Raw genomic sequence first — 27,193 nt, forward strand, 5'->3', positions numbered from 1 at the left:
ATATAATTCGTTTCTAAAGTATCAAAATTGTAGATGACTTTTTGTGGATGCAAGAGAGGGTGGTGTACTAAGCAATCCTTATGGTTAAAATTGCTGTAGGGTTTTTCTCTCTGAGAAAGAAAATGCTTGTTAGGTACATGTTATCTGAAAGAAATGTTGCCAAATCATTCTCACACCTAAACTTTCTCCACATAAAGAAATGTAACTCTCAGCATTTGCCAAGATGATGTTCAAGGTTGTCTGTATACATTAAAAATAATAAATACATATCAATATTTCATGATATCTGCAGTCTTAGTAGCAGTTTTGTAAAGTATATGACAAGCCACAAATGGTTTCTTCCTTCTTTTAGAGCAACCAGGCACAACTATTTAGAGCATTTTTGGTTTTGAATCCAAGGTCTAGCATTTTTTAGCTCAGCTGACATTAAGAATAGATAGTACAGTTGTCAATATGCACTAAATTTGGGGGCTATTTAAAGATTGCCATGAGAACGTGTTGTGAATATATTAAGCTTTAGCCCTTAAATGCAAATGTCTATTAGCAGGGAAAATTCTAAAGGGTATCTATTTTTTCTTTGGCTTAAAACATTCCTGTGAATAGAAGAATATTCTTATTGTAGCAGATGACATTTTGATTTGTATTTGTCTTGCTTCAGTAGCTTCCTTTGTATTTATTTTGGCTTTGTGATTTCAGAAGTGGGGAGAGCTTTAATGCGACCCCCTCTCCATGATGATACTTGGCAATGCTAAGAAGTCAGATTGTGATTGTATTAATTACCTTCATTATTTATAAAGTCAATGTCCTACTTTAACGTTGATTAAAATAAGCAACATAATTTAAAAAAAAAATCTTCCTGAATGACATTTCTTTTATCTTCAAACTTCATACAGTGTATGCATGTGTGTACATATAAATGAATATTATATGAGTATTAGCATATCTTTTCTCTTAAATCAAATTCTTTGTCTATTGTTTTCTAGTTTCTAATTTCTATGAATTTGTGGGTGAGAGTAAAATTGGTATGTTGCAAAATGTGTTCTCTTTTCATCTTGTTAAGCCAGATACAGATTATAATATTTCTAATTTGAATGTTTATTTCAAATATGATTATTTCACCTCCCTGATTAAACTTGCAGTTAACTTTTCAAGGGTTTTATTCTGAGACTAATACCCTTAGCCAGGCATACAAGACTGACCACCGTACATCTGCAGTCTCATTTCATACCATGCTGAGCTTTGCCATGTGTATTTCATCTCTTTAGTCTTCTTTGTGTTCGTGCAACCCAAGACCAAGAACATACCATGAGCACCTAAGCCACAGGGCCTTTGCGTATTCTATTTGCTATGCTCAGAGGTGATTGTTAAAATATTTAACCAGCAGTAGGGCATGCATACTGATCAATCCAAAGTGACATGGGCTAGAGTGGGATTCTGGAAGCCCTCTGCTGAGCCTTTTGCTTGTCTCCAGAGAGGTGTGGTGGGGTCCTGGGACAGCATGGAAATAAGTAGTAGTTGATGGGAGAGTAGTGTCCAGACATTAGCTACTCACAAGCCTATCTGCCACCTCATAAATCCACACCAAGTACTTGTCTACACTAGGAACATTTCTTCCTTCCCTCACCCTGCAGCACATACACACACGTCATTATGTCATCTCTTCTTTTCTTCCTCTGTACCCCACTTCCTCAGAGAAGTTTTCCCTAACCTTTCTGATGAGGAATGCTCTCATTTAGGCTTTCTTAGAAATGTCTACCCCTCCACTGTACCTTTCACGTGGGCAATTTATAAATACCCCACACTCATTTAAACAAGGTGTCACTTGAAGTAGTTGATGCACTCCATGAGTATGGGAATGACATATCCCATCATCACCTCTACCTCCCTCTAGAATCGTAATCCCAGCACCTAATAGGTACTCAATAAATTTTTGTTGAATGAATGAGTTTTCAAAAATAATTTAGAGCTTCTTGGAACACATTTATATGTTTTAAATATAACCAATGTACATGTCATCTTGGGAATGGATTGTTGGCAAGATAACATTTTTTGAAAACAATCACCGTCTTTTATGCCTTCTTATACACTTTCCTGAAGTAATTTTCAAATGGTGGCCAGATCCCATGCTGTGACTTATCCTTTGGTTCTGGTAGAAATGCTTTTCACTCACTTGATGTCCAGTGCAAAGATTTAATCTCCTGAGTGACTCAGTCATTGTTTTTAAAGCTCAGCAAGAAACATTGCTTGAAAGCCTCCTGTGAATGAGTACTTGGAACATTAGAGAAACCAGTGATGGGTAAATGGTTGTTCTACCTTCAGAGTTTTATCAATCAATCTAGTAATTTACTCCTTATCTTATTTATAAGAGTTTATAATATTCTCTTTTCCCATTACAGTATTAGGACACAGACCATGTATTTTTTTTTCCAAATGACATAGGGCAGAGCTTCATATATTTATTTGAATAGTTTTTGATATTAAAGATGAGGATGATAATGGCAAGGTTACTGCACAATTCTTTGCTAGAGTTTCCCCTTCCTTTCCTGAAATTCCCAACTACCTGTTCTTTTTAAGTCTGTTATTCTGTTATTGCCGAATTCTTTCTAAGTTAGATTTTGTGTATGTACTGGATAGCTATAACTTCTTTGAGGAAGGAAGTACCAATTCAATCAACGTACTCCTCAAGACTTTGCAGTGGTTAAGTCTTACCCATTGTCCCTAGACTTTAGTGCATGTTACTATCATTTTCTAGTTTCTCATGAGTCTTAGACATATGTATGTATCAAATTAACATATCTCATGTTTCACATGCCTTTTATGACTAGTTAGCATTGCATTTTATTTGATAATTTAAAAATTATTGATTTTCCAGTCTATCTGTCTATATGTGTATGCATGTTTGTGTGTGTTTCATCTTTCTCCTGATTTTTGGACCACAGTTTCTTCAAATACATGATTAGAAAAAAAACTATGGCTGTCAGTTATAAATTAAATCTAATCTAGAATGATTTCAGTTATCATTTAAATTAGTAATTGAAACTAATTATGGACACAGGATATGTCATTGATTGAGCAGAAGAAGGAGGAAGGCAAGATACCTGAGACCCTTTGGTCCAAGCAGGGAAAATCAACCACTGGAAAGGCTTGAGCAGTATAATGATTGATTGAGGTGGAATGTGTATTTCTCCCTCGTATATTTAAATTACTCAATAATTTTGGCCATCAATCACCTGGGACCTGATGCTATTAAAAATAACTTCAAAAAGCCTGTTTTCTATGCACAGTGTAGCAGACACTATATGTGCCCTACTCATCCTCTTGCCTTCATCACTTCAGTGCACACACCACTTTTAATAGCTAGTATATGCATTTCTTTCCTTTTTCTTTTTTTCACCTCTGTAGTTATGTACTTCCCTAGTAGGAGGTTACAAGTACTGGGCAGTTACTACTGTCATGGGAATTGGTGTGTAAATACCCCAGCTGCCTTGCCCCTTTGCAAGAATAACTCAGAGATGACTCTTGGATGACTCTTAGGCCTGGGTTCTATAGGAACTGGACTTCCAGTCATCCATGGTGTTAGTAGGCTTTATATTTCACCCTTTTTAGGCTGTCTTCCTTTTCCTGTATTACTTCCCCATCTTGACTGTTTTTGTCTTTCACTTCCCAAGTAAATTACTTGCACTTGAATTAATTTTGTCTTATTTGTGTTGTGGAACCCAAACTGAGACATGCAGTTTGCAGCAGTGGGGATATTGAGTGAAGGTTAAAGATCAATGGTACTACTGTAAGTTGTTAACCTGCAATTCTTAGAACAGTAGTTCTCAATTGTATTTGCACTTGTTTCAGATTCCAGTGGACCTAGAGAGAGTGATGCCTAGGCATTCTAGCCACAATTCTATCTCTTATATTCTACCTAAGAATATATATTAGATTGCAGGCACCCAAGAGCATTATTATAGGAATGATGACTTAACATGTTACTTTAAGTACATATTTTTCAAGCTGTCATATTTTTATTATTTGATTTCTTATTATTTGGGATGTACATAATATCTGATTGCATATGCCACATGTCAGGAACCCATTGTTGGGAACCACTGTCTACATGAGGCTGAGTTCTCTCTTTGGGTAAGTGACAACTAAAACAGCTCAATCAGTAGCAGCTGCTGAATCGGAGAGTTGTACCTGTTCCTCACTAAAGCAGCAGACTTTAAAATCATTAATTCCCTGTGTGGTACCAACTGAATTTTAGGAGTCCAGAGATTCAGGTGTGTGTATCACATGTACTTGATCATCAACCATGCAGCTTAACTAGTTTTAAGGGCCACTCAAAATGACACAAGACTTTCACATAATTATTTCCTCTCAACCAATATATTCAAGTTTATGAAAATTAAAGAAAGCAAAAAAGAAAATGGTTTCATTTGCAAGGTTTTCAGACTGAACATTTTCTACCATTAGCATTTTAAAATCTGTTTTACACAGCATATGTAATTGGGAACTTTCGGCAATTGTCTAAAAAAATAGGCCTGAGATGGACGTTGATAATGCTATCTATAATTTGCATGCTTTATTAGGAATTCAGAAACTGCAAAAATTAGTGCTTCAAGATATCTGCTTATTTGACTCTGTTAGTTTTGCCAGAATGCTATCGTTAGAGAAAATTGAATAAGTTAGAATTTTAGGTTAATGTTTTCTGTCTTGAAATTATCTGGCAAAAGTTTTAATAATATATTAAAATTTAATATTTTAGTATTGGTAAACATTTCAAATTCTGTAAGATCGTTTCCATCTACCTATGAGTTACATGTTTTTTAAGTATCTACATTTCAAGCATCCTCTATTTTGTATCAAAACAGATTTGTTTTATCTGAGGGTTTTCAGTATCTCCAAATGATAAACAGTTTTACGAAAAGAGCAAAATTGCTTTTTTAAAGCAGCTTTTAAAAAACTAACTTCTTTGTACATACATTTTACAGATTAAAGGATTTACCTGAAGACAAAGCATTCTATTCATCAGAGACTGGACAAGAGTTACTCTTGCATTTGGCAATTAAAGATGATGTTTCCATGGAAACAGTTGATCCTGCTTTCATTCATTGGCTGCTTAGGAGGTAAAAAAATCCTGTATTTTCTAAGTTGAGGTTAAAAGTATACTCGAGTCATGTGCTTGCATAATTTTCAGATGTTGAAATAAAACTCCACCAATAGCAAAGAAAAACAAATGCTTTTCTCCCCAAAAGAAAATTTAAATTCTCTAATCTGATAATTGGGTTCTTATTCCTTCCCTTATTTTGTAAGCCATTTTATTTCCATAGCAAATATAATGACATCTGATATTACAGATCTACTGTATATTATGCTTTGGTATTATGAATATAACATCAAATTTGAGCATGTTAATTTGTGACCTTTTTTTCCAAAGGAACTTAAAGAGGCGAGATCTCACATATAAAGGAGCATATAAATGTAAAATTGCTGGTATTTTCATGTTTTACTTTCAGCANAGCAAAGAAAAACAAATGCTTTTCTCCCCAAAAGAAAAATTTAAATTCTCTAATCTGATAATTGGGTTCTTATTCCTTCCCTTATTTTTGTAAGCCATTTTTATTTCCATAGCAAATATAATGACATCTGATATTACAGATCTACTGTATATTATGCTTTGGTATTATGAATATAACATCAAATTTGAGCATGTTAATTTGTGACCTTTTTTTCCAAAGGAACTTAAAGAGGCGAGATCTCACATATAAAGGAGCATATAAATTTAAAAATTGCTGGTATTTTCATGTTTTACTTTCAGCAAATAACTAATCTAAAGGACCAAAACTGAATATAGATATAATTTGCTTTTTTAATTTTGGAAAATTTGAAATTTAGAACAAAGTAGAAAGAAAAAATGAAAAAAATTCTCATCTTTGACACAAAACAACTATTACAAATCATTTGTTGTATTTTATTTTGTTAATTTTATTTTACTTTCTGGAGAAACAAGTGAAAAGTTTTTTTAAAAATAGTGTATATACAACTAACTTTTTGTTTATTTTATTTTGTTTTCCCTCTTTTTATGATATTCTCAAGCACCAAAAAAGCTGAAACAATAATAGAATGAATGAATACATCTGTAGGTATCATGGAGATGTAGTTATTGTACCATTTTACTGTATTTCTTCTGTATATATGTGTATATGAATGTGTGGTTTTCCCTTTTTTTTTTTTAAATCTATCTGCTTATTTTGGTTAACTCATTTGAAAGTAAGTTATAAAAATCATCACTCCTAAAATTCAGTACTCATCTCCTTAGAATACCACTTTTCTACATAAACATAATTTCTTCATGATACCTAAGGATAACAAAAAGGTAGCTCAAGACTTTTCTAAAAGAAGAAAATGAGTGCGGAATGAGGCCAAATGGAGTAGTCAGGTAAAACACATGTTATTTAAAGACATGAATAGATTGGAGTAGACTTTTGGGCTCTTATGTCAAAGTTCAAACATGCTTCAAATATTTACGTGATAATATATAGCAAGGATCCATAGTCAATAATAGTTACAGATTAAAATCTTTAACTTTTAAAAGAAAGATGTTTTTTATAGTTTTATAGATTTTACTGTGATGCCTCAATTTTGTTTCTAAAACATTTTCATTGACTGCTACTCATCTAGCGCTGAGGACAAAAGGAATAGTCGTTTAAAATTTCTGACTTTCAAATGGGCTTTGGAAAAGTTCAATATAGGAAAATATTTTATTCTTGGAATCTTTTCTTCATTTATAAAGTTTCAAATATAATCTCTGTTTTAGGAGAAGGAACAAAAGTGACAGAAAATATACTGCAGCAGTATTACTGTTTATGATATTAAATTTTGGAAAAACAATCTTGAAATTTTCCAAATAGTTGAGGAGACATTCACAGAAAGACATACTCAGAAGGAGGAAGACGTACTCAGAAAGTAGAAAGGTAGCAAAAGAAAATGAGATCAGCTTTTAAAAGGTTTCACATTTTTAGTTGTAATTTTCCATTATGTGCAAATTGTATTGTGTTTCAGCATTTTTGAGAAATGTTTTACATATTTCTGAACAAATATATAGAAAAAGCAGTGTCCCCTTTAGTAAGATATGAAGACATCATGAAGAATTTAAAGGTCAACTTATTCTCTAGATATGGTGGTAAAAAAGTTATAAGGATTTGTAAGGGAGAATTGGATTTACATGTGGCAAATTTATGTAATTATATATATTTGCATATATATGTACGTATGTTTCCGTGTGTGTAATTATACATGTAATTATATGTAATGTATTGACCCCTGAACTATATATTTGCCTCTTTAGGGAGTTAGAAAGGCAATGGAGGCCTATGTCCATATAAATATACACTTATGCCTATTATAATTGAGACTACAGATCATACTATATGAGATAATTTAGATTACCTTCATGAAATCATTTTTTAAAAAATTATCAATACTGTAATGAAGGATAAAATACATGGTCACCAAACAGAAACATTGGCTTACTTTAATATTGTAGATTTAGTCATGGACAATACATGTCCACAAAATTCACATATTTGGGCTGCTTGTTTTCACAGTGATAGTTGCAATGTATGCAAATACAGCCCAAGACTACTGACACACATCGTCAAATGCTTTCAATCATAGCATTCATCCGTTCTATGTCATGCAAATGTGAATGAATTTTTGTACTAGTCTTCCCTTAATAGTGATTAAGGAATGCTTTGAAAGCAAAATAAACTTTTCAAGTTCTTTCTGAAATGGTTGAGGAGTATTTTTCATTTGGTGGTTTTAATAACACCACTATTATAATCACTGAGAAAATGATCAGGAATGCCTCTGGACTGCATTTAATCTCAAAGCAGATTTGGAACTTTGTGAGTTTGTGGTGTTGGATGTGGCACTTCGTGTAAGCAATTGCCACAAACTCAAATGGCTGTCGTTTCTTCTGTAGTATTTGTACGCAGTGTAATGTGATTTAATAGCATTGATACTGGTGGAATGGAGATGTCACTGATCCCTGCTTATAAATCTTGACATCCTCCATGTTTTTACAGATAAACTTATTTCGAATTATCCCCTCTATTGCAGCAGACTAAATCTTGAATTGCTTTTCATTTATACCATCTAAATCTTGACGGTTTATCAGAGTATGCATGTGAGAATCAGTAAAAGATGCAAACATTGTTGGTGTATTTTATTCTTATAACCTTGATCATTGATAACTCCACATATTGGATATTTTGTAAGCTTCATGGTGACTAAGAAGGCATGTGTGGAACTTAAAAAAAATTACCTTGCAAGTGCTATTAGAGTTCAACAAACATATAAGGTTAAATACAACCCACAATTTTATTTAGTTCTTAAAATAGCAGTCTCAAAAGTATTTGTTGATTAGTTAACTGACTCCTGTAAATAAAGTGTTCACTCAAATGAATTTAATTGACTGTTGCCTAAGTGTTAAGCTGTCTTAAAGTACTCATCCCATAAAAGTGTTTCTAAATACCCCTGAGCAGGAAGTCTGTTGAAAGCAAAAGAATAGAAGCTGGTATGTTCACAGGGGGTGGGTATCATTGCAGGAGATCAAGACAGGGAGGTGTTTGCCTAGTGACAGCAACCAAGGAGAAGGTTTAGGGATGAAGTATGGAGAGTTAAATGAAAGGAGGCACGCCAGAACCCAGGGTGAAGTGGGAGAGCTTACAAAAGATTGAACAGAGATGTGGAAGGATCTCTAGTGCAGCGGGAGTATCATGGAAATTGAGGAAGCAGTTCAAGAAAAGGGAGAGGTGGAAGAAGAGGATGTCTGAGGAAAAACCAGTGAGGCTTGTGAATAGGAAGCCTTGAATTACTGGAATGTAGGGCTTTAAAGGGGGAAGAAAATATATGAAGGTCCATAATACTTTGATAAAACTGAATTATACTTACTTACATGTACGTATGTATACAGTTGACCCTAGCACAATATGGGTGTTAGTGTTACTGAACGCAGTAACTGAACTGTCTGCTTTCCTGGTGCAGTAAAGCCAAATATCCACACCAAGGCTTTGTGGTGGGAGAAAGGAGAGTGTTTATTTGCAGGCAGCCAAGCAAGGAGAATTGGGCAACTCACACTTAAGACCTGACCTCCTCAGTGGCTGACAAGCAAGAGTTTTTAAAGGTAGCAATAAATTTCAGAAAAGCAGAAGTTACAGGCCAGATCGTAAATCAGTACGTGCAGGTTGTACATTGGTTTTGTCCTAAAAAGGTGGGATCTTGAAGCAAGAAGAGAGGGAGGTTACAGTCCCTCTCCTAGATGGATTCTGGCTCTCTGATTTGAGTTTGGTTAGGAAAGTGAAGCCTTGTCTAAAAACTTGGAGTCAGCAGAAAGGAGTGTTAAGTTCTGGCCTGTGGGCATGACTTCCTCTGGGGCTCTCAGGAATAAATTTAGAACAAGGAACTGTGATCAGGGTTCCAGTCCTCATTTCCCACTTATCTGAGGTCTGTATGCCAGAGGGTCCATTTGATAAAGGTCCCTGTTACTGAAAAACAGCTCAGGAACATATATTAAGATGTTGCCTTTAGTTTCTAGAGGAGCCAGACATATTGTGACTCCAACTTCCTTGGCTATTGTTTCAAGCTGTTACTATGTTCTTACTTACCAAGTTGCTCATTTACTTCTCAGGGCTAGTTCAGTGCCTGGAATTTCCCTTGAAGGAACTCAAGATTTTTCTTTACTTCTATTCTTGGAAAGGCTTGGCAGGACCCTAAGAAGGGTCTCTGCCCCATCTTAGTAGGTGTGTTGACCATCCCTCCAAGTAGGAAAATCTGCGTACAAGTTTTAACTCCCCCAAAACTTAACTATTATACTTAGAGCCGACTGTTGACCAGAAGTCTTACCAATAAAATAGTTAACACATATTTGGTATGTTATATGTATTATATCCTGTATTCTTACAGTAAAGTAAGCTAGAAAAAATACAATGTTATAAGAAAATCATAAGGAAGAGAAAATGTAGTTACTATTCATTAAGTGGAAGTGGATCATCCTAAAGGTCTTCATGCTGATCGTGTTCACATTGAGTAGACTGGGGAGGAAGAAGAAGAGGGGTTGTTGCTCTTGCTGTCTCAGGGGTGGCAGAGGCAAAAGAAAATCCATGCAAATGTGGACTTGTGCAATTGAAAGCTGTGTAGTTCAGAAGTCAACTGTATTTATGTGCATATCTGTGTGCATTCCAGGCCTGCTCATGTTGTAGATGACACAGTGGGGTCTAGAGCATTTCAGGTACTTGTTCAAAGTCACATTGCTTGTTATTGACTCAGTAGGGCTTTTTCTAGACTGCCAGAATTTTCATCTAGGGGGTTTTCGACTGCACTAAGCCTTTTATCAGTATAGTGTGTTGTACATTCTTTTACAGAAAAGAACCAAGTGGTTCCTCCTTGGTGGTGGGTAAGGGAGACTGTTGATACTTATCAGTGATTGGGAGACAGATGTGCATGTGCACGAAGACCTGAGTGAGCACTGAGAGGAGTTGAGGAGAGTTTTTGCATGAAGACCTGGGTGTGCACTAAGAGGAGTTGAGGAGAGCTGTCTTTTGAAAATATCTCTGAAGATTTCAACTTCTAAGTATTCTCAAGGTGAAAAGCCTTAAGTGAATGGTCAAACGCTGAACTTCCCAGGAAGGATGGATTGCTGAAAGGAAAATGAATTCTTCCAGATAGAGTTGCTTCTGAGTCAAAAAAAAAAATTGAGGGTTCATTGAAATCAACTGGCTAGGAATTTCCTTGGCATGCCAACTGGCTTAATGGATCAGAATTTCATTCACAGTGTAGATATTTGATATATTCAAGCCCTGGCTGCTGTGTTCACCTACCTTGTTTTTTGCTCTTGAAGACTGTACACTGCTCTTTTGGAATGAATAGTGAATGCATACTAATGGTTTCTTGCATCAAATAATTCTTGCTGACTTATTTCACCCACTACTGAGTGTTTGGGAGATTGGGTCCTTAAACAGGATGTGCATTTCCTTTATAGTATATGTATGCCATCTTGCCAATAATGATATGAGTTTGATGGTATGAAAATGCTCACCAGTGTGGAAAGAGGCCATTTCCTTATGATTATCAGTTGCCAGTTATTGTCTTGAAGCTTACATACAAGTAATGACCATCATCATTTGACCATCTTCATAGGTGGGCCCTATATGAGGTATTTTACATATGTTTTTCTGTAATTCTCATTTCAACTGTGCAGTATCTAGCTCCCACATACTTTCTATGTTCTGTTTCCTCTGAGTTTTAAAAAAATTTCTTTTTGCTTGATATAACATTCACACTCTATGGAATGAAAAATCCTGTGGGGTATCCCTTGAGGGTCCCTTCTTCTATTAACTAGAGCACCCTTCCAATGTTCGTTCTTTTCAAACTTCCCACATACCCAGCTCCCTCCCCACATCCAGAAATTCAAAGCTTGAACATAAATAGATATTCATTTCTAAGGACCATTTCTGCATTCTGTATTACTTTCGAGGCAAAATTATAACTCAAAAACTGGTTGCCTATTTTAATTTGAGAACTGGCAGAGCTGCCTGCACTTGTTTTGTTAGTGAGGCCTCAGTTGCTGTGTGTCTTCTCTTTTCCCACAGATAGGTATGTAAATACAATTTATTTTCACTTCTCTGCATTTTACTTCCTTTGAATATCAACCAATACTAAGTTTGAGACAATGCATAGTGACAGAACTCTGTGGTTACAAGTCCAACACTGGATGCTATTTTAAATAGAGACATTTTAAATTTAAAATTATTTTATGAGAACTATATACAGTGGAGAAAAATCAAGTTACACATGCATCCCTACATATATAAGCATCTGGTTGCGTAATTGGACGAAACCATGGGAGAAGATGGAGTCATTTTATCTTTCGTGGTATGATTCTTGTCATTTTAAAGCAGTGTCATGTTAATGAACAACTTGTAGAAGTTATTTGGCAACTGTGGTAAGGAAAAGTATAGCCCAGATATCTTCCTAAGGAGGTTGTGTAATGGTTGCCAGTTTTTTCATTTGGCCTAAGACCAACTAATAATGGCTACAAAAGCATCATGTTAATTTCTTTGAAGAGTGTACAGTGAAATGGCAAATGACTTCTAGAAATGGAGAGACTGTTAGAATTCATTTCTCTATCAGTAGATAAATATATAAATGAAGATTATTCAACATCCTTTTTATTGATTCCTTGTTCTGTCAAATTGTTGACAATTATTGGAGCATATTATAACCGCCATCGCATTACAAATTCAATTGTCCAATTTTGTATTATTGTGATCCCACTATGCACATGCGATTTCATGTTAGTTGGTTAAGGCTGAAACATTGGTGAATATGACATCTTTCCTTAACATTCTATTCATTTTGAAAAAATAACACTTTATTAAATATTAAACACTGATTTTTGGTCATACTACATTGTTGATATTTATCACTTGAAAAAAAGGAAAACAACAAACCTGATGTTGAAAAAAAAAAAGTCAAAAAAATTCGGTACCCCAAGCTGGCCGTTAGACTTCCCAGTGTGTTTCCAACTTCTGCCTGGCAACTAAGGAAGTAAGCTCTTATCTTGGCATTTGACTTATTACTTTCTCTTTATACCACCTGGGTTTACTTTATTTATAGGACGAGGGGTGACAAAAGTAATATTCCCACCTGTCACTTTAATAGGAGGCAATTTATTCCTCCTAACTACAAGGAGAGTTCAAAACAAACTTTTTGCACAGGCTGACCTGGATCTCAGCTAGTGGTGAGTGCCCTTGTGAAACTACTCCTTTCTAGGAAGCTGCTCTCTTTTTTTGGACTGCTCGCACAGCCATTGAAGATCCAGCCCTTATTTGTGGAAGCTCTTGAGGGCTAGTTATGGGGGTGTGAAGTGGTATGTTAACACATGAAACCATATCCCTGAACTTTGTGACTATTTGGTTTCTTTACCTGGACAACTTTCTAGTGTCTGCTGACCTGAGAGAGTGGAACATGTAGGCTGCCATTTTATAAATGGCTCTGGTTAGTTGCTCCTTGTTTATTCTAAGCATGTGTACATTATTTGCTCCTCCAATCTTATAAGCAGGGAGGTTGTGGTGAAAGCTGTTATTGACTGAACTTAAGGCATCAGGCAACTCTGGGATCAGTTGCTGCCATTGTGACATTGATTGGTGTCACTTGTGGACATGGAAGCACTGGTATGATTAAAATTTTAGTCCTGAAGCATGTGAATCCTGGGAATAGTCCTTTCCTTTTTTACTTTGTTCACAGCAACATCATGCATTCTGTCTTCTTCTGAAAACTTTTTTGACTTAAAGGGCAGTCTGAATATGTCACCCAGTAAGTAAAGGGAGATGGCAACACTTGTGTGTTTTTATGTTAGCCTTAAGCTTTTGAAGCAGAGTTCGTAGATTTTGTCTCCAAATAAGTTTTGTGTTATTAAATTTTTTAGAGGATGTTAAAATACCTTGTATGACTTCTTCACTCTGTAGCAAAATAGAACTTTTCATTCTTATCCCATGAGTGTGTGTGAGCGAGTGTCTGCACACTTGCAAGTGATGTTTAAGCTCAAACATGTGTACAAAAAGAGAGAAGTGGTATTAAGTGGAAAGCAATTATGTAGATAATTATGATGCATTGACTATTGAACAGTGTATTATTTGGGTTTCTGAGTGAACATCTATTTTTTCGTTAAGGAATAATTTTACTGCAGCATATACAAGACCACAAATGGCGTGGGGTTTTTTTTGTTTGTTTTTTGTTTTTGTTTTTGCTTGATTATGCAGACAAACAAATGAGAATACTCAGTGCTATGGCCATTCTTTCTATTATGGGAGAAGATAAAGTAAACATTCAACTAACAACAGTATAAAATAGTCTAATGCTTTTTCTTCTGCCTCAGGAGGTTTTTGAAAGCTCTTTGCTGCTTGTTTTGTCGAGTTTACCATTGATGTTACTTTGGTGAGTAATTATTTGAAGAAAGAGTAGAAAGTAAATACTTGCTGGAGAATTGTCTCTCAATGAGAACTGATCCAGTGGGCATTATACGGATTCCCCCTTTTCCCCCTCTTTTTTGAAGTTACTAGCTTCCACAGATTAATAGGGACCTTTTGTCTCAGACTTAATACTTGCATTTATTTGCTCAAACCAGATAACTGAACACAGGTACCAGTATTCACAACTACCATGAAGATAATGACAATTCCATCCTATTTTTCAGGCCATATATATAGGAGGTTATAATGAATAAAATCATATATTAGACTGCCTTCCCATAAATTATGATTCCTCAGTCAGAGGTAATTAAAAGTTTGATGCAACACTAAGTAAAAAATATGCAATAATAATATCAAATGACATTTATTGCATTGCCACTGCTGCCATGAAAACATACTGCTTATCTTTGCATCAAAAATCCTATATTATAGATATCATTCCCATCTAACAGTGGAGAATTCAGTGGCTTGGAGAGCTTAAATGACTTGCCTAAAGCTAAATGGAATATTAGTGGGAAAAAAAATCATGTCTATTGTGGTCCAAAGTCACTGTTCCTCCTAGTAGACATGCTCCTTCCTAAAGCTGGGGTCAGCAGAATTTTTCATAACATGTGCTAGATAGTAAATATTCTCAGCTTTGTGGGCCATGTAGTCTCTGTCATAACTACTCAACTCTGCCCTTGTAATGTGTAAAACAGCTATAGACAATATATACACAAGTCAGTGTGGCTGTGTTCCAATACTATTTTATTTATGGACATTAAAATTCAACCTTTATATAATTTTCACATGTTATGAAATGTTCCTTTTGTTTGTTTGTTTTTAGAGACAGGGGTCTTACTTCACCCAAGCTGGAGTGTAGTGGTAAGATCATAGCTCACTATAACCTTGAACACCTGGGCCCAGCAATCCTCTGGCTTCAGCCCTCCCAAGTAGCTGGGACTGCAGGCACACCACCACGCCAGGCTAATTTATTTATTTATTTATCTTACTTCTTGTAGAGATGTGTTGAATTGAATTTATGATAAAGTGGGATTATACTTAGATGTACCTTCAAGCCTTTAGGCCTTGAAGGATAAAGGGCAAAAATATTCCAGGAGGAAGAATGACATAAATCAATCCAAGATATGTTATTTGATAAACAAAGTTATTTTGCAAGTAATTGTATGTGAATTTCTTGCTGACAACTGTGGATGTCTTACTCCCTGTAGGGCTGTAGTCTATGAATATGGAAATTGTGCTTTATCGATATGGAATTGCTGAGTTGAAGATTGCTAGACCTTTGATTTTCTGTTGGTAAGAAGGTGAAATTTGACTTTATGTCTAAATCGCTGCATTTTTTTTTTAAATGAAGCCATTCAATTTAAAGGAAGTGTTTTCTCCCCCCCTGAAATTCTTTGATCCAAATTTAAGAAGTGTTCAAGATAGATTTGGCCCAATAGCTACCATCGTGCAGCTCTGCAAACCCAAATTCCCAGTATCTATGATAGGTCATATATGTATCATATGATTGTAGAATTTGTGATTTGCAAAAACTTGAAAAAAACAAACTAGCCCAGGTCCTATCTGAAAAGCAGACCCAAAGCTCAAACTGAGATGAAGGGACCAAGATGTGGAATGTGTCCAGGCAGCCTGCAGGTGACTGATTTGAATCCTAACTTTGGAAGATTTAGATTAAAGTAAGAATTGCTTGTTGATTACTTGTTAACGAAATTCATAGCTTGCATAAATGATTTCTCATAGATTTGGGGATATTTTGCAAAAAGATACATTCCATAGGAATAGTAAGACCTTTGCTAATGCTGACCCTTCTTGACGGTAACTTTAACCACAGTAAACATTCTTAGAGATCTGAGTAAGTGAAACACCAAGTAGAACTGAGCATTTTTTTATTTTGTTTTGTTTTAATGTCTCAGGCAGCTGTTACTTTCAAACAAGTGATTAAAATGCAGAAATGCAACTTTAGTTCAGCACGCTGAGGTTTGCAAAAGATTACTATTAGGGTGCTATTGCTGTCAAAAGTGCTATTTTTGTATGTGCTTTCATGAAGCTGCTCCTATCTTGTACCTGTATTGATGGTACTCAGAAGGGTGTGCGCGGGGTGTAGGTGATCAAGAATCTGCAAACTGCCTAACAGAAATAACTGCCTAGTGACAGTGGATGCCTCTGTAAGGACACAGTGAAGGTGTTTCATAAGAGTCATAGACACATTCATTGAATTTGCTTCTGTCGTACGTTCATATTTTTATATAATGAATTATTTTATAATTGGATGCATAAATTACAGTTGGAGATAAGTGTATTTGATTAGGGTGGTCTCAGGGAAGTCCAAAGTCTTTCTGTGATCTGCTATAACATTTTGTAAATTAAAACCATCTACAATGATGCATAAGTACACACACCTACAGACCCAGGGAGATTCCCAGACAGTTTCTAATTTACTAAGTTTTCATATATATATATATGAAAACTTATATATATGTGTTATATATATGTATATAAAGTAGGTATGCTAAGAGGTTAGAAGAAGTGTGTGTTAAATAGGGTCACTATCTTCTGAAAGTATAAAGCCTGGGGATGAGGATGATAAGAGTGAAAGACAAGTAAATGTAATATATTATAGGATAACGATATTGTGATGAGTAAAATACACAAACATTGTTCTAGGAATTCAGAATGAGGAACGATTACTACAAGGGAGATAATGAGGAAGGATGAATGAAAGAATCTAGAGTTTCCTCAGACTTCCTTACACAGTTTGGTGACTTCTCATACATACTGCCAAATGCTTCTTCCAAAACGATGGTACCAAAAATGTATAGAGAGATTCTGGTTTAACTCATCCTCTCCAGCCCTGTGGATTACTTATTTATAATCTGTGCCATTATTAAGGAAAGCAATAGGAATTAAAAGGAGGTCAGGCACAGTGGCTCACACCTGTAATCCCAGCACTTGGGAGGCCAAGGCGGGTGGATTACAAGGTCAGGAGTTTGAGACCAGCCTGGCCAACATGGCGAAACCCCGTCTCTACTAAAAATACAAAAATTAGTTGGGCATGGTGGCATGTGCCCGTGATCCCAGCTACTCGGGAGGCTGAGGCAGGAGAATCGCTTGAACTCAGGAGGTGGAGGTTGCGCCACTGCACTCCAGCCTGGGCAACAGAGCAAGACTCCATCTCAAAAAAAAAAAAAAAGAATTAAAAGGAGAACCACTTTTTTATTCAGAGTGCTTAATAGTCACTTAGAATTAGGTGATTTAGCAAATGCAAAGTGTGTGGTACTGGGCCTAGCATTCCATGTCTATTTTCCCTTCATAGGTTGACATTTTAGAATATCCATGTGTTTATTAACTAAGTATATATAATGAAGAGGGATTTTGTTCCATACTGTATAGCGCTACAAAACAATGCTTGTCAAAACAAAATAAAATCTGTTTTTGTTTGCCAGCATTATTGGCAATACACAGTATTTCTCTTCTCCCTGAGGCTACAGAGGTAGCAGTTCAGTAGATTTGGGGAATGCTCTCTTGTCTTTACTATAGCTTGGGCCCAGTGATACTCTTTCAGTTTTTAAGATGGTTATATTTTTTTCGTACATTGCCAAGGTTGGTTTCATTCCTAAGAAAAGGAAATGTAAGAAATATCTTGCAGCTGTGACCCGTCACCCATTCCCTCCTAAAATAATCTGGGGCACTGGTGGCAGGAGAGAAGGTTTCCAGACCAAAGCTTATCAAATTGGGGATAAGAACCCATTGATGTTGTGATGATATGAACATAGTAGTAGTTTATGTCTAGCATTTTAAAAAGTAGGATAAAGGATATCAGATGGAATAGAATAGAGTGGAATAGAATAGAATAGAAAGGAAAAAAGTAACCATCCAGCATGCAGTAAGGATTAGTATTATTTGAAGAAATCTTTTTATCAGTTGTATGTTTACTTTATCAGTTGTATGTTTATCAGTTGTATGCCTACTGTGTCTACAATTAATCATGATAATTACATTTTTAATTGTGAATCAATTAAAATGAATTTAACAAATGTAAGGCAACTCTAAGACATACCCCTCTCTCTGCACCCCATAGTTCCAGATGTATTTTGGGGAAGGTTGTTGTAATAGTCTGTTTTCATGCTGCTATTAAGAACTGCCAGAGACTGGGTAATTTATAAAGTAAAGAGGCTTAATTGACTGACATGGCTGAGGAGTCCTCAGGAAACTTACAATCATGGCAGAAGGCAAAGAAGAAGCAAGGCACTTTCTTCACACGGTGTCAGGAAGGAGAAGAGCTGAGCAAAGGGGAAAGAGTCTCTTAGAACCTTCAGATCTCGTGAGAACTCACTCACTATCACTAGAACAGCATGGGGGAAACTGCCCGCATAACTCAGTTACCTCAACATGTGGGGATTATGGGGATTACAATTCAAGATGAGGTTTGGGTGGGGACACAAAGCCTACCCATATCAGTTGTCCTTTCTGTTCTGCTTCCTTAGACCTCCATATCTTACCCCACAACCCAACTCAATCCCTCTCAGTAGTCTGGAAGTGTAAAATCAGGATCCTCACTTAAGAAACAGGGAGGCCAGGCACAGTGACTCATGCCTATAATCATAGCACTTTGGGAGGCCGAGGCGGGTGGATTGCCTGAGCTCAGGAGTTCGAGACCAGCCTGGGCAACATGGTGAAACCCTGTCTCTACTAAAATACAAAAAGGTAGCCGGGCATGGCGGCGTGCGCCTGTAATCCTAGCTACTCAGGAGTCTGAGGCAGAAGAATTGCTAGAAACCGGGAGGCAGAGGTTGTAGTGAGACAAGATCAGGCCACTGCAATTCAGCCTAGGTGACAGAACAAGACTCTTTCTTTAAAGAAAAAAAGAAACAGGGAGAGAGAAGTCGATGGTGTTTTACACACTCAGACATTTTATACACTCAGACATTTATAAACACAGTGCTGGCTTCTGCTTACTAAGGTGGGGGCAGGAAGAGATTATGCTCTTTTCTACTTTATGAGATTACAGCTGTAAAATACTACAAGATGCAATCACTAAGTAGTATTAGTTCTTTTTCTTTTTCTTCTTAGAGATGGGGTCTCACTCTGTTGCCCAGGCTGGAGTGCAGTGGTGTGATCATGGCTCACTGCAGTTGCAAACTCCTGGGCCCAAGTGATCCTCCCATGTCAGCCTCTTAAGTAACTGGGACTACAGGCATGCACCACCATGCCCCACTAATTTTTATTTATTCATAGAGATGGAGTCTTGCTATGTTACCCAGGCTTGTCTTGAACTCTTGGCTTCCTGTGATCCTCCTGCCTTGGCCTCCCAAAGTGCTGTGATTATAGGTGTGAGCCAGCACGCCAGGCCTAGTATTAGTTCTTAATAGCTTCTGCATTGCAACCCATTTACAAAAGGAATTCTTTATTGGATAATTATTTCCTCATAGAAACAGTGACCTTGAACTAGAGTTTGATATGAAACATTCTTTCTAAGATATATAAAGAGAATTGTGTCTGGGCCTAACAGACCTTGACCCGAACTCTCTGTTAAAGAATAAAAACTGTTAGAAAGAATGGGTTCCGTAATAGAAATGAAATAATCTCTATTAAAACCTTTGAAAGTAATATGTTAAAGAAATATTTTAAAAAGTTGATTAATGCACTCTTTTCATATGGTGGGTGAGAACCTTGTGAATTTGCACATTTCAAAAATGTACAATGAAAGTATAATAGAAAGAGGGAATGTAAGTGTTGTTTTTTTCAGATAAATGGACCACGGATTGTGTTCTCCTGGTGTATTGTACACATTGCATATTGCATCCAACAATAGCATTCTAACTTTTTTTTTTAATCATGTGGAGTTGCTATTAAGCTGTCTAGCAAGAAAGGTATAATTATGGTCTGAGAATTATAGAAGGATGTCGTGGAGGTTCAAAAACATTAAAGCTTTGGGAGGCCGAGACGGGGATCACGAGGTCAGGAGATTGAGACCATCTGGCTAACACGGTGAAACCCCGTCTCTACTAAAAAAAAATACAAAAATAGCGGTCGGAGGTGGCGGGCGCCTGTATCCAGCTACTCGGAAGGCTGAGGCAGGGGAGAATGGTATGACGCCGGGAGGCGAGCTTGCAGTTGAGTGAGATCCGGCCACCTGCACTCCAGCCCGGGCAATTAGAGCGAGACTTCCATTCAAAAAAAAAAAAAAAAAAAAATTAAAGCTCACATTCATAAAAAGACAATGGCGTGAATTTAAATACAGAAAGCTATGAAGTGCTATGAAAACCTTTTAATCTCCCAAGACTCCAGCCCATCTCCTCCCACCCTGTTTTCTGCCAAAACATTATGTCCTGCATTATAACTATAAATTAGTTAACCATTTCATTCAACTGTAAAGAACATTTCAACAAGCAAAAATATAGCCGTTGGATTTCAACAGTATCAACATAAAACATTGGGCACTTTTAGAAGTACTCTCAAGTCCTCTTCTCTTACTGAATTATAATACAGATTAATGTTAATCAGTACAGTGAAGTAGATCATACCTTCCATCAAACTCTGCGATTAGTTTACGAAAGCAAAGTGCCAAAATCAAGATACTTAAGCTTAAACAAAAACCATTTTGTATATTTTGTATGTGTGGACATTTTATGCTTCCTTAGGCAGGTTGCAATTAGAGGATGAATATAGTTCTTGGTAAAAATCTGCGTGCTTTGAAAGGGTTTTGCCATTCCAGCGAGCGGTATTGTTTTACTTGAACATTTATTTCTAGGTCCTGTGAAGCTTAACCAGTCCCTGTCAGTTCCAGTCCCCTAATTATTGAATACCACTTCCCATGTAATTACTTTATTTCCTGCTTATAAATAAAACAGGAAATAAAGATTGAGAAAAATCATGTAGTGAACTATTAATTTCTCAATTTAAAGGGTTTTCATCACTTTTATTGGTGTTATTTTGCTGTCATACTCCAGGTGCATGCTATACTCCAGCACTTTTTCTTTTAACTTAATTGCTTGCTAACATTTCCAGATGTGGAAAACAGACCCATAAGTTATTCTTAATAAGTACTTTATTTTCCTTTCTCATCTGAAGTGTGTTATTTTACCTTTTCCTTTTTTTTCTAGAGCATTGGTTACAGTATAGCTTTTAGGTGCAGGTGACAAAATGCATTAAAGGTTTATTTTTCCAACACATGATGTTTGGAATTACGTGGTTCATGTTGGTTCAGGGATTCAAAGATGTGAGAGCTCTGGGTTGCCTTTTCTGTGACATTGTGTGTGTGTGCGTATGTGTGTGTGTGTGTGTTTATGCACATATAGAAATATATATTTTATACACACACACACACACACACACACACACACACACACACACACACGTGTAGTGTTCTCCCGTATGGTGTCCAGTTGGTCTCAGTAGTTCCCAGCATTCTTCCCTTTTGTGAAAGTTTCCATATCAAAAAGGAAGGAAGGCGAGGTCAGCATTTTATTTACTTCAAAACACAATCAGAGTAGAGACTTTTATCTAGAAATTCTTACCAGGTTAACGGTTTGTTAAAGGTTGAATCTTGCTGCTACCCCACCCCCATCCCCAATTCATATGCTGAAGTCTCCAGTACCCTATTATTTGAAAATAGAGTCATTGCTAATGTCATTAGTTAAGATGAGGTCATTAGAGTGGGCCCTCATCCATTAGGACTGGTGCCCTTATTAAAAAAGGAGAAATTTGGACACAGAGACACACATAAAGGGAAGATGATATGAAGAGAGATACAGGGAGAAGATAGCCATCTATAAACCAAGCAGAGAGGTCTGGAACAGATCCTTCTATCACAGTCCTCAGAAGATATCAACCCTGCTAACACCTTGATATAGACTTTCAGCCCTCTAAACTGTGAGACAATAAATTCTGTTTTGGAAGCCATGCAGTGTGTGGTACTTTGTTATAGCAACCCTAGAAAATGGATATACCCTCTTGGGCTATTAGTGGTCTCATAAGCCAATATCCCCTGGCTACCCTGCTTCCCAGCCAAGAACGACCAAGAGTTCTGGAATGCTAGTATCTCTGGAGCTTTCATTCTCCACAGTTAAAGGCAGACTCTAAGGGTTGGGAAGAAGGACAGGCAATAGCTGTTGAGTGGACTACCAGCAGCATCTGCCACAGCCAGTTTTTCACATGTGGCACATGTCTGGCATTCACATATTTGTTAAAGAAATGAAATATTCTGAGATCGAATACTTTATCTTCCTCTGACATTGGAAGCATATAAATGGAATTTTATTTTGGTCTTGTTTCTTTGGCATTTTCCAGCTTTAAACTACCATTGCCAAAATAGAAGATATCCCATTTCTAAAAAAAATTTCCATCTTTTAAAAGTTTTTTTCCTGAAGAATAGTAGGGGCTAGAATATAGATCTTATTTCACTGGCGGCATATGGTTTTACTTTCTTTGACCCAGGCTAGAACTCATTCTGTTTGGGTTTGATGCCTTGTAAGTGCATGGAATATTCCTTTCTAAATCCATGTCCTCTTAAATTCTGTCTTTAATTGCATTGCCTACCTTTACACCCTGTTGTGATTTGCCCTGTGTTTTGAAATGCACTACTGGTTTTTGTTTTCCATGTAGATACGACATAAATCAGCAAGGAAAAATAGGATATGCTTTCCTTTTCCCTAGAAATTTCAGATACCATCATTGTCTTTTAGGAATTTCATTTCTTTTAGTAGAGTAATGCAACTTGCCCAGAATCCCTTCTCTATTTTTCTTTGTCAGTCTTCATAAAAATTGTATAGAGTATGACCATTAGAATTGATCGTCTGCGGTTTGATCTTTTATGTGACATTACCTTAGGAGCTCATAAAGCTTGTACATACATTCAAAGGCAGTTATTCCTTGTTGCCTGTAGGTGTTTGGGGGGAAAAATAACACCTTAGGATTGGATTTTTGGACCTATTAGTCCTGTTCGGAAATGTGGTATGCCTCTTATTTTAGGTTGTGTATTTAAAATTGAGCTTTGGAGCCAGGCTAGCATATCAAAAAAATGCCCCTGTCACAAAAAGTAAACTTTAACACCAATCTGAATGTTACATTGAATTCATTAGTTAGGCAAGGGGCCCCCTTCTGTTTTCAGACCGGGTGCTTTTAACTGGTTATGAATAGTTGTGTGAATAGTCAAGGTTCTGTCTTTTTGAGGATCAAATTCGTTTTGAAGAAAATGTTGGATAATTTCTTTTAGATTAGCAGAGACTTCAGAATCTATTCCTTTTAAGTTTATATTGCTGGCAAGAGACTAGAACATGAAACCCCAGCATCTCTCATCACCTATTTCATTCCCGTGAAGCAAGATTGAGTGGCCTTGTCCCTTTTCTGATTGTGAAGCATGCACTGACCTGTCATGTTTGATTCTTATTTTGTACTTACTTTTTAAGAGGCGTTGGAGGCTCCCAAATGACTGCTGATAGGCTGAAAGCCTTTATGAGCCTTAAATTTCAGAGATGGCAGATATGTGCCTCATAGGCTGTTAACTCCAGTGCCATCAGGAAATACTGAAGTTGAAAAAGCAGGCTGTTGGTTAATTTTCACCTCTGACCATATTGAGAACAGTGTGGCTTCCTGGAAAGGGTAACAAACCAAGAATGTGAGGACTGGGGTTGATACCAGGTCTTTGACCAGGAAACTGTTACTATGGTCAGTCATTTAACCTCTCTGGGCCTCACTTCTTCTGGGGAGGCCAAACCATGTGCAAGGTGAGAAGATGAGCTCTGAAATTAAAATCTTAGCTTTATCAGTCACTAGGTGTAGAATAGTATCTGCCTCATATAGAGTTATTATGAGGATTGTTTCATCTTATTCATTCTACAGACCGATATTGAATATCTTCCATGTTCTAGGAGTTGAGGATACAGCAATGAATTCAATACAAATAAATAACAAACACATACATAAACATCTGTAGTGTTTATGTAGGGGGATCTCGTGAGGTTGTGAGATGTGCTTTGATATCTGTGGCTGGTGGAAATGAAGGGTGTGTAATGACTTTAGATGGGGGGAATGCACATGGTTGCATTTAAGCCGAGAAGGTGACATTTATGCTAAATTCTGAATGACAAAAAGAAACCAGAACACAAGAAGAACAAGTGTGTGAGCCCAGAAGTGACACGAAGCTCAGCATGTCTGAGAAGCAGAAACAAGAGCAGTGTGGCTAGACCTCAGAGATCAGGAACTGGAGTTAGGGGAACTTGAGATAGGAGAAGCAAAGCATGTCAATAGCTGCTTTGTGTGCCTGGCACATGGCTCATGGTACCTAGTTCAATGAATGTTAGCAAATTAGCAGTTATTATCCTTCTCTCAAAAGGATATCAGAAGAAAACGCTCCTAGTAGTTTAACATTTTTATTTAAAATTGATAGTGGCCTCTGGAGAAGACAAGTACTATCATTTGGGACATGACTTTAGATGATGATGGGATGGGCAATTGAGTTTTTATTGTGACCACTTGAAGGAAATTTTTTGAACACTTCTCTTTGCCTTTTTTGTTTAAACCACTGCTTTCTTATCTCTACTAACCTTTCTTCTTTTGGTTTATCTCCCCAACTTTCCTGTTATTTCCAAATTTATACCATTATGTATACCATTATACCATTTATACCAAAATTATACCATTATGCCACCTAACCACTTTTAGGTGCAGTATTTGTCTTCTGTTGGGAATAATTATGGCATTTACCTCACAGAATATTCTGAGGAGTAATGAGCACATTTGGGCACATAGGATTTACTTGAAAATTTCAGCTTTAGCAGCTGCTATTTTTATCATTTCAATGATTATTTTAATCATATTGTTATTTATTGTTGATACACTTATGGTAAATTTTTTTTTAAATGTTAACTGCTATTTGAAGTAGCTAAAATGCCAGTTCATTGTTTTGGGGCCTTTTTTGCTACTTTTTGATCTCGTTTTGTCTGACTTTTCATGGATTCTTTGTCTCTTAGTCTGTTTATTCATTCTCTGAGTTAATAGAAACTCCTCTGTAATTTTGCTGAGCATTCCAAGCAAAATAGGAAAGTAAAGAGCTTTTTTTTTCAGGGGGTGAATTTATTTGTTTTCAGAAATGCTGTGGCAATGATTATACAACTGCAGTCCCATAAGCATTTGGTGGTGGCATTATCTTATTCTTTTGTGAACTTGTAAACTCATAGTACAATAGAGAGATTTTTTTCTCTCTATGTGGAAATTCTCCTCAGAGCATGTTCAAGTTCTCTTGGCCAAAGTAGAAACATCTTTAAAAAGATACTTGTTCAGTGCTGTATCTTCCTCTTCAATTTGCTAGTAATAAAATGGGACATCCCACCAAATATTGAGTGTTTTTCATTCCAAATGGCAAAATAGCATTGTCAAGCTTAACATTTGCATGCCAAGCAGATTTTATGAAATTACATAGGTGTTCAGTTAGTTTTGAATTCAGCTTTAGTTTGGCAAAGAGGCTATGACAAAAAAGACTTGGGGTAATAGTGTATTCACCAGTCTACACTTAGATGTAGTTTGTTGTTATAAAAAGTAATTACTGCAGCATGAAGTGATCTTAATATGGAATATTTTTCATATCAATGTTAGTTCTCATAGAGTAGGTACTGTGCTGTTGAGTGGGTTAATTGATTCCCTTTAACAAAACAATGTCTACAGAGCATTTTGCTTTGTAGGCAAATGGAGCGGTACTAGATTTTTATTAGTTGCTTGTTTTCTTCAATACTGGAATGTAACTTTTTACAATACCTTTTACTGATTATTATTTTTTGGATGTTTCCCCCGCTATGTAGGTGAGCTTCTCTTACAAGGCCCTGTGTTTGTCAAAGAACCCAGCAATAGTATTTTCCCTGTTGGTTCAGAAGATGAAAAAATAACTTTAAATTGTGAAGCAAGAGGCAGCCCGTCACCTCATTACAGGTACAGTGAAAAGTTTGAAAATTCAAATAAAAAAAACTAAACACATTTATGTGGAGATGGTGAATTTTCTTTGCTCCAGTATATTTATGCCATCAGTAAGAAAAAAATATATGAAGCTATAGTTGTATGATATATTCAACAGATTCAATATGCGAAGATTTAAATCTATATATAGCATATATTTGATTAGTTATTGATCATGGCAGAATCCCTAAAGTAAGTAATGTCTTTTCATTGATTTTTAGTGCAATTTAATTTATAAACTTGGATTTACATTTATTGTGGGGATGAAATTGTGTTTTAAAGTTAATTTGAAATCATAGTTAAACAAATACTTCTGTGTCCCACCTTTCATTCATTTACCATTTTAATGGATTTGTGCTTGGAGATTCAATAAGTATGGAAGAATAAAACGCATTCTTACCAAAGTCATTTTAATGATTCTTCAAGAGAAAACGTATTTCATTTGTTACATGTATATCAAGTTGAAGTCTATATTTTTAAGATTATATAAACAATTCCTCTTCACTGAAAACTTTCAAACATCATGAAAAGGTATAAGGAAAAAAGGAAAAAAAAATTCATTCTCCCACCACCTCAAGAAAAAAATATTGATATTTTGGGGATGATGATGGATTATTTGGATCAGATGGGTATTTGTATTATTAAATAACCCAGGACTAATCATTTTTACTCTTAGGAGTGCTTTTGAGACCTACTTTCATGAAGAGATGAATTATTTATAAATTACATGCTGCATTCTTATAAGTGGTTGAAAGTATTCAAGACACCTTTAAAACAACACTCTCTTATCGCTTCTCGACCTTTTGGCTAAGATAAAGTGTAAAACAACACACTCTTTCATGCAATGTGAACGTCTACTACGAAAACCCCATTTACACTGTTAGTTTGCTTGAAAAACCTTTTCTATAATCTGCAGAATAAGCAAACTTCAGCCAGTATTAATAAAATTTTAAATGCTTAGAGTTGTAATTTAGATCTTACTGAACCTCTGTTGTTCTCTTAAACTATATAAATAATTGAAGCCAATAGTCATGGTAAATTGGGTCAGGATTGGGGTAGAAGGTAGGTTTTTGTATTTTTGCATCTGGAAGTAATCAAGATAGTCTCTTTCAACAATATTTAACAACATATTTATTGAGGCCCTATTGTATACTTCAACAAAATAAGCATTTTAATTCCAGGTTCCTGATTAGACTTGGCAAAGATGAGAAAAGTTTTCTCTG

General features: G+C 36.2%; 1 protein-coding gene across 1 annotated transcript in view; it reads left to right on the forward strand.

The window, feature by feature from the left end:
* The window catches only part of CNTN3 (contactin 3), a 340,350-nt gene that overhangs the window by 84,019 nt on the left and 229,138 nt on the right, over window positions 1-27,193 (forward strand). Inside the window, exons 2-3 of the mRNA XM_017864604.1 lie at window positions 4,980-5,114; window positions 25,820-25,946. Of these exons, the coding sequence (XP_017720093.1) occupies window positions 5,060-5,114; window positions 25,820-25,946 (182 nt within the window). The 5' untranslated portion in view covers window positions 4,980-5,059. The remainder of the gene's footprint in view (window positions 1-4,979; window positions 5,115-25,819; window positions 25,947-27,193) is intronic.

This window comes from Rhinopithecus bieti, unplaced genomic scaffold, assembly GCF_001698545.2.
Source record: "Rhinopithecus bieti isolate Rb0 unplaced genomic scaffold, ASM169854v2 scaffold_76550, whole genome shotgun sequence".
NCBI lineage: Eukaryota > Metazoa > Chordata > Mammalia > Primates > Cercopithecidae > Rhinopithecus > Rhinopithecus bieti.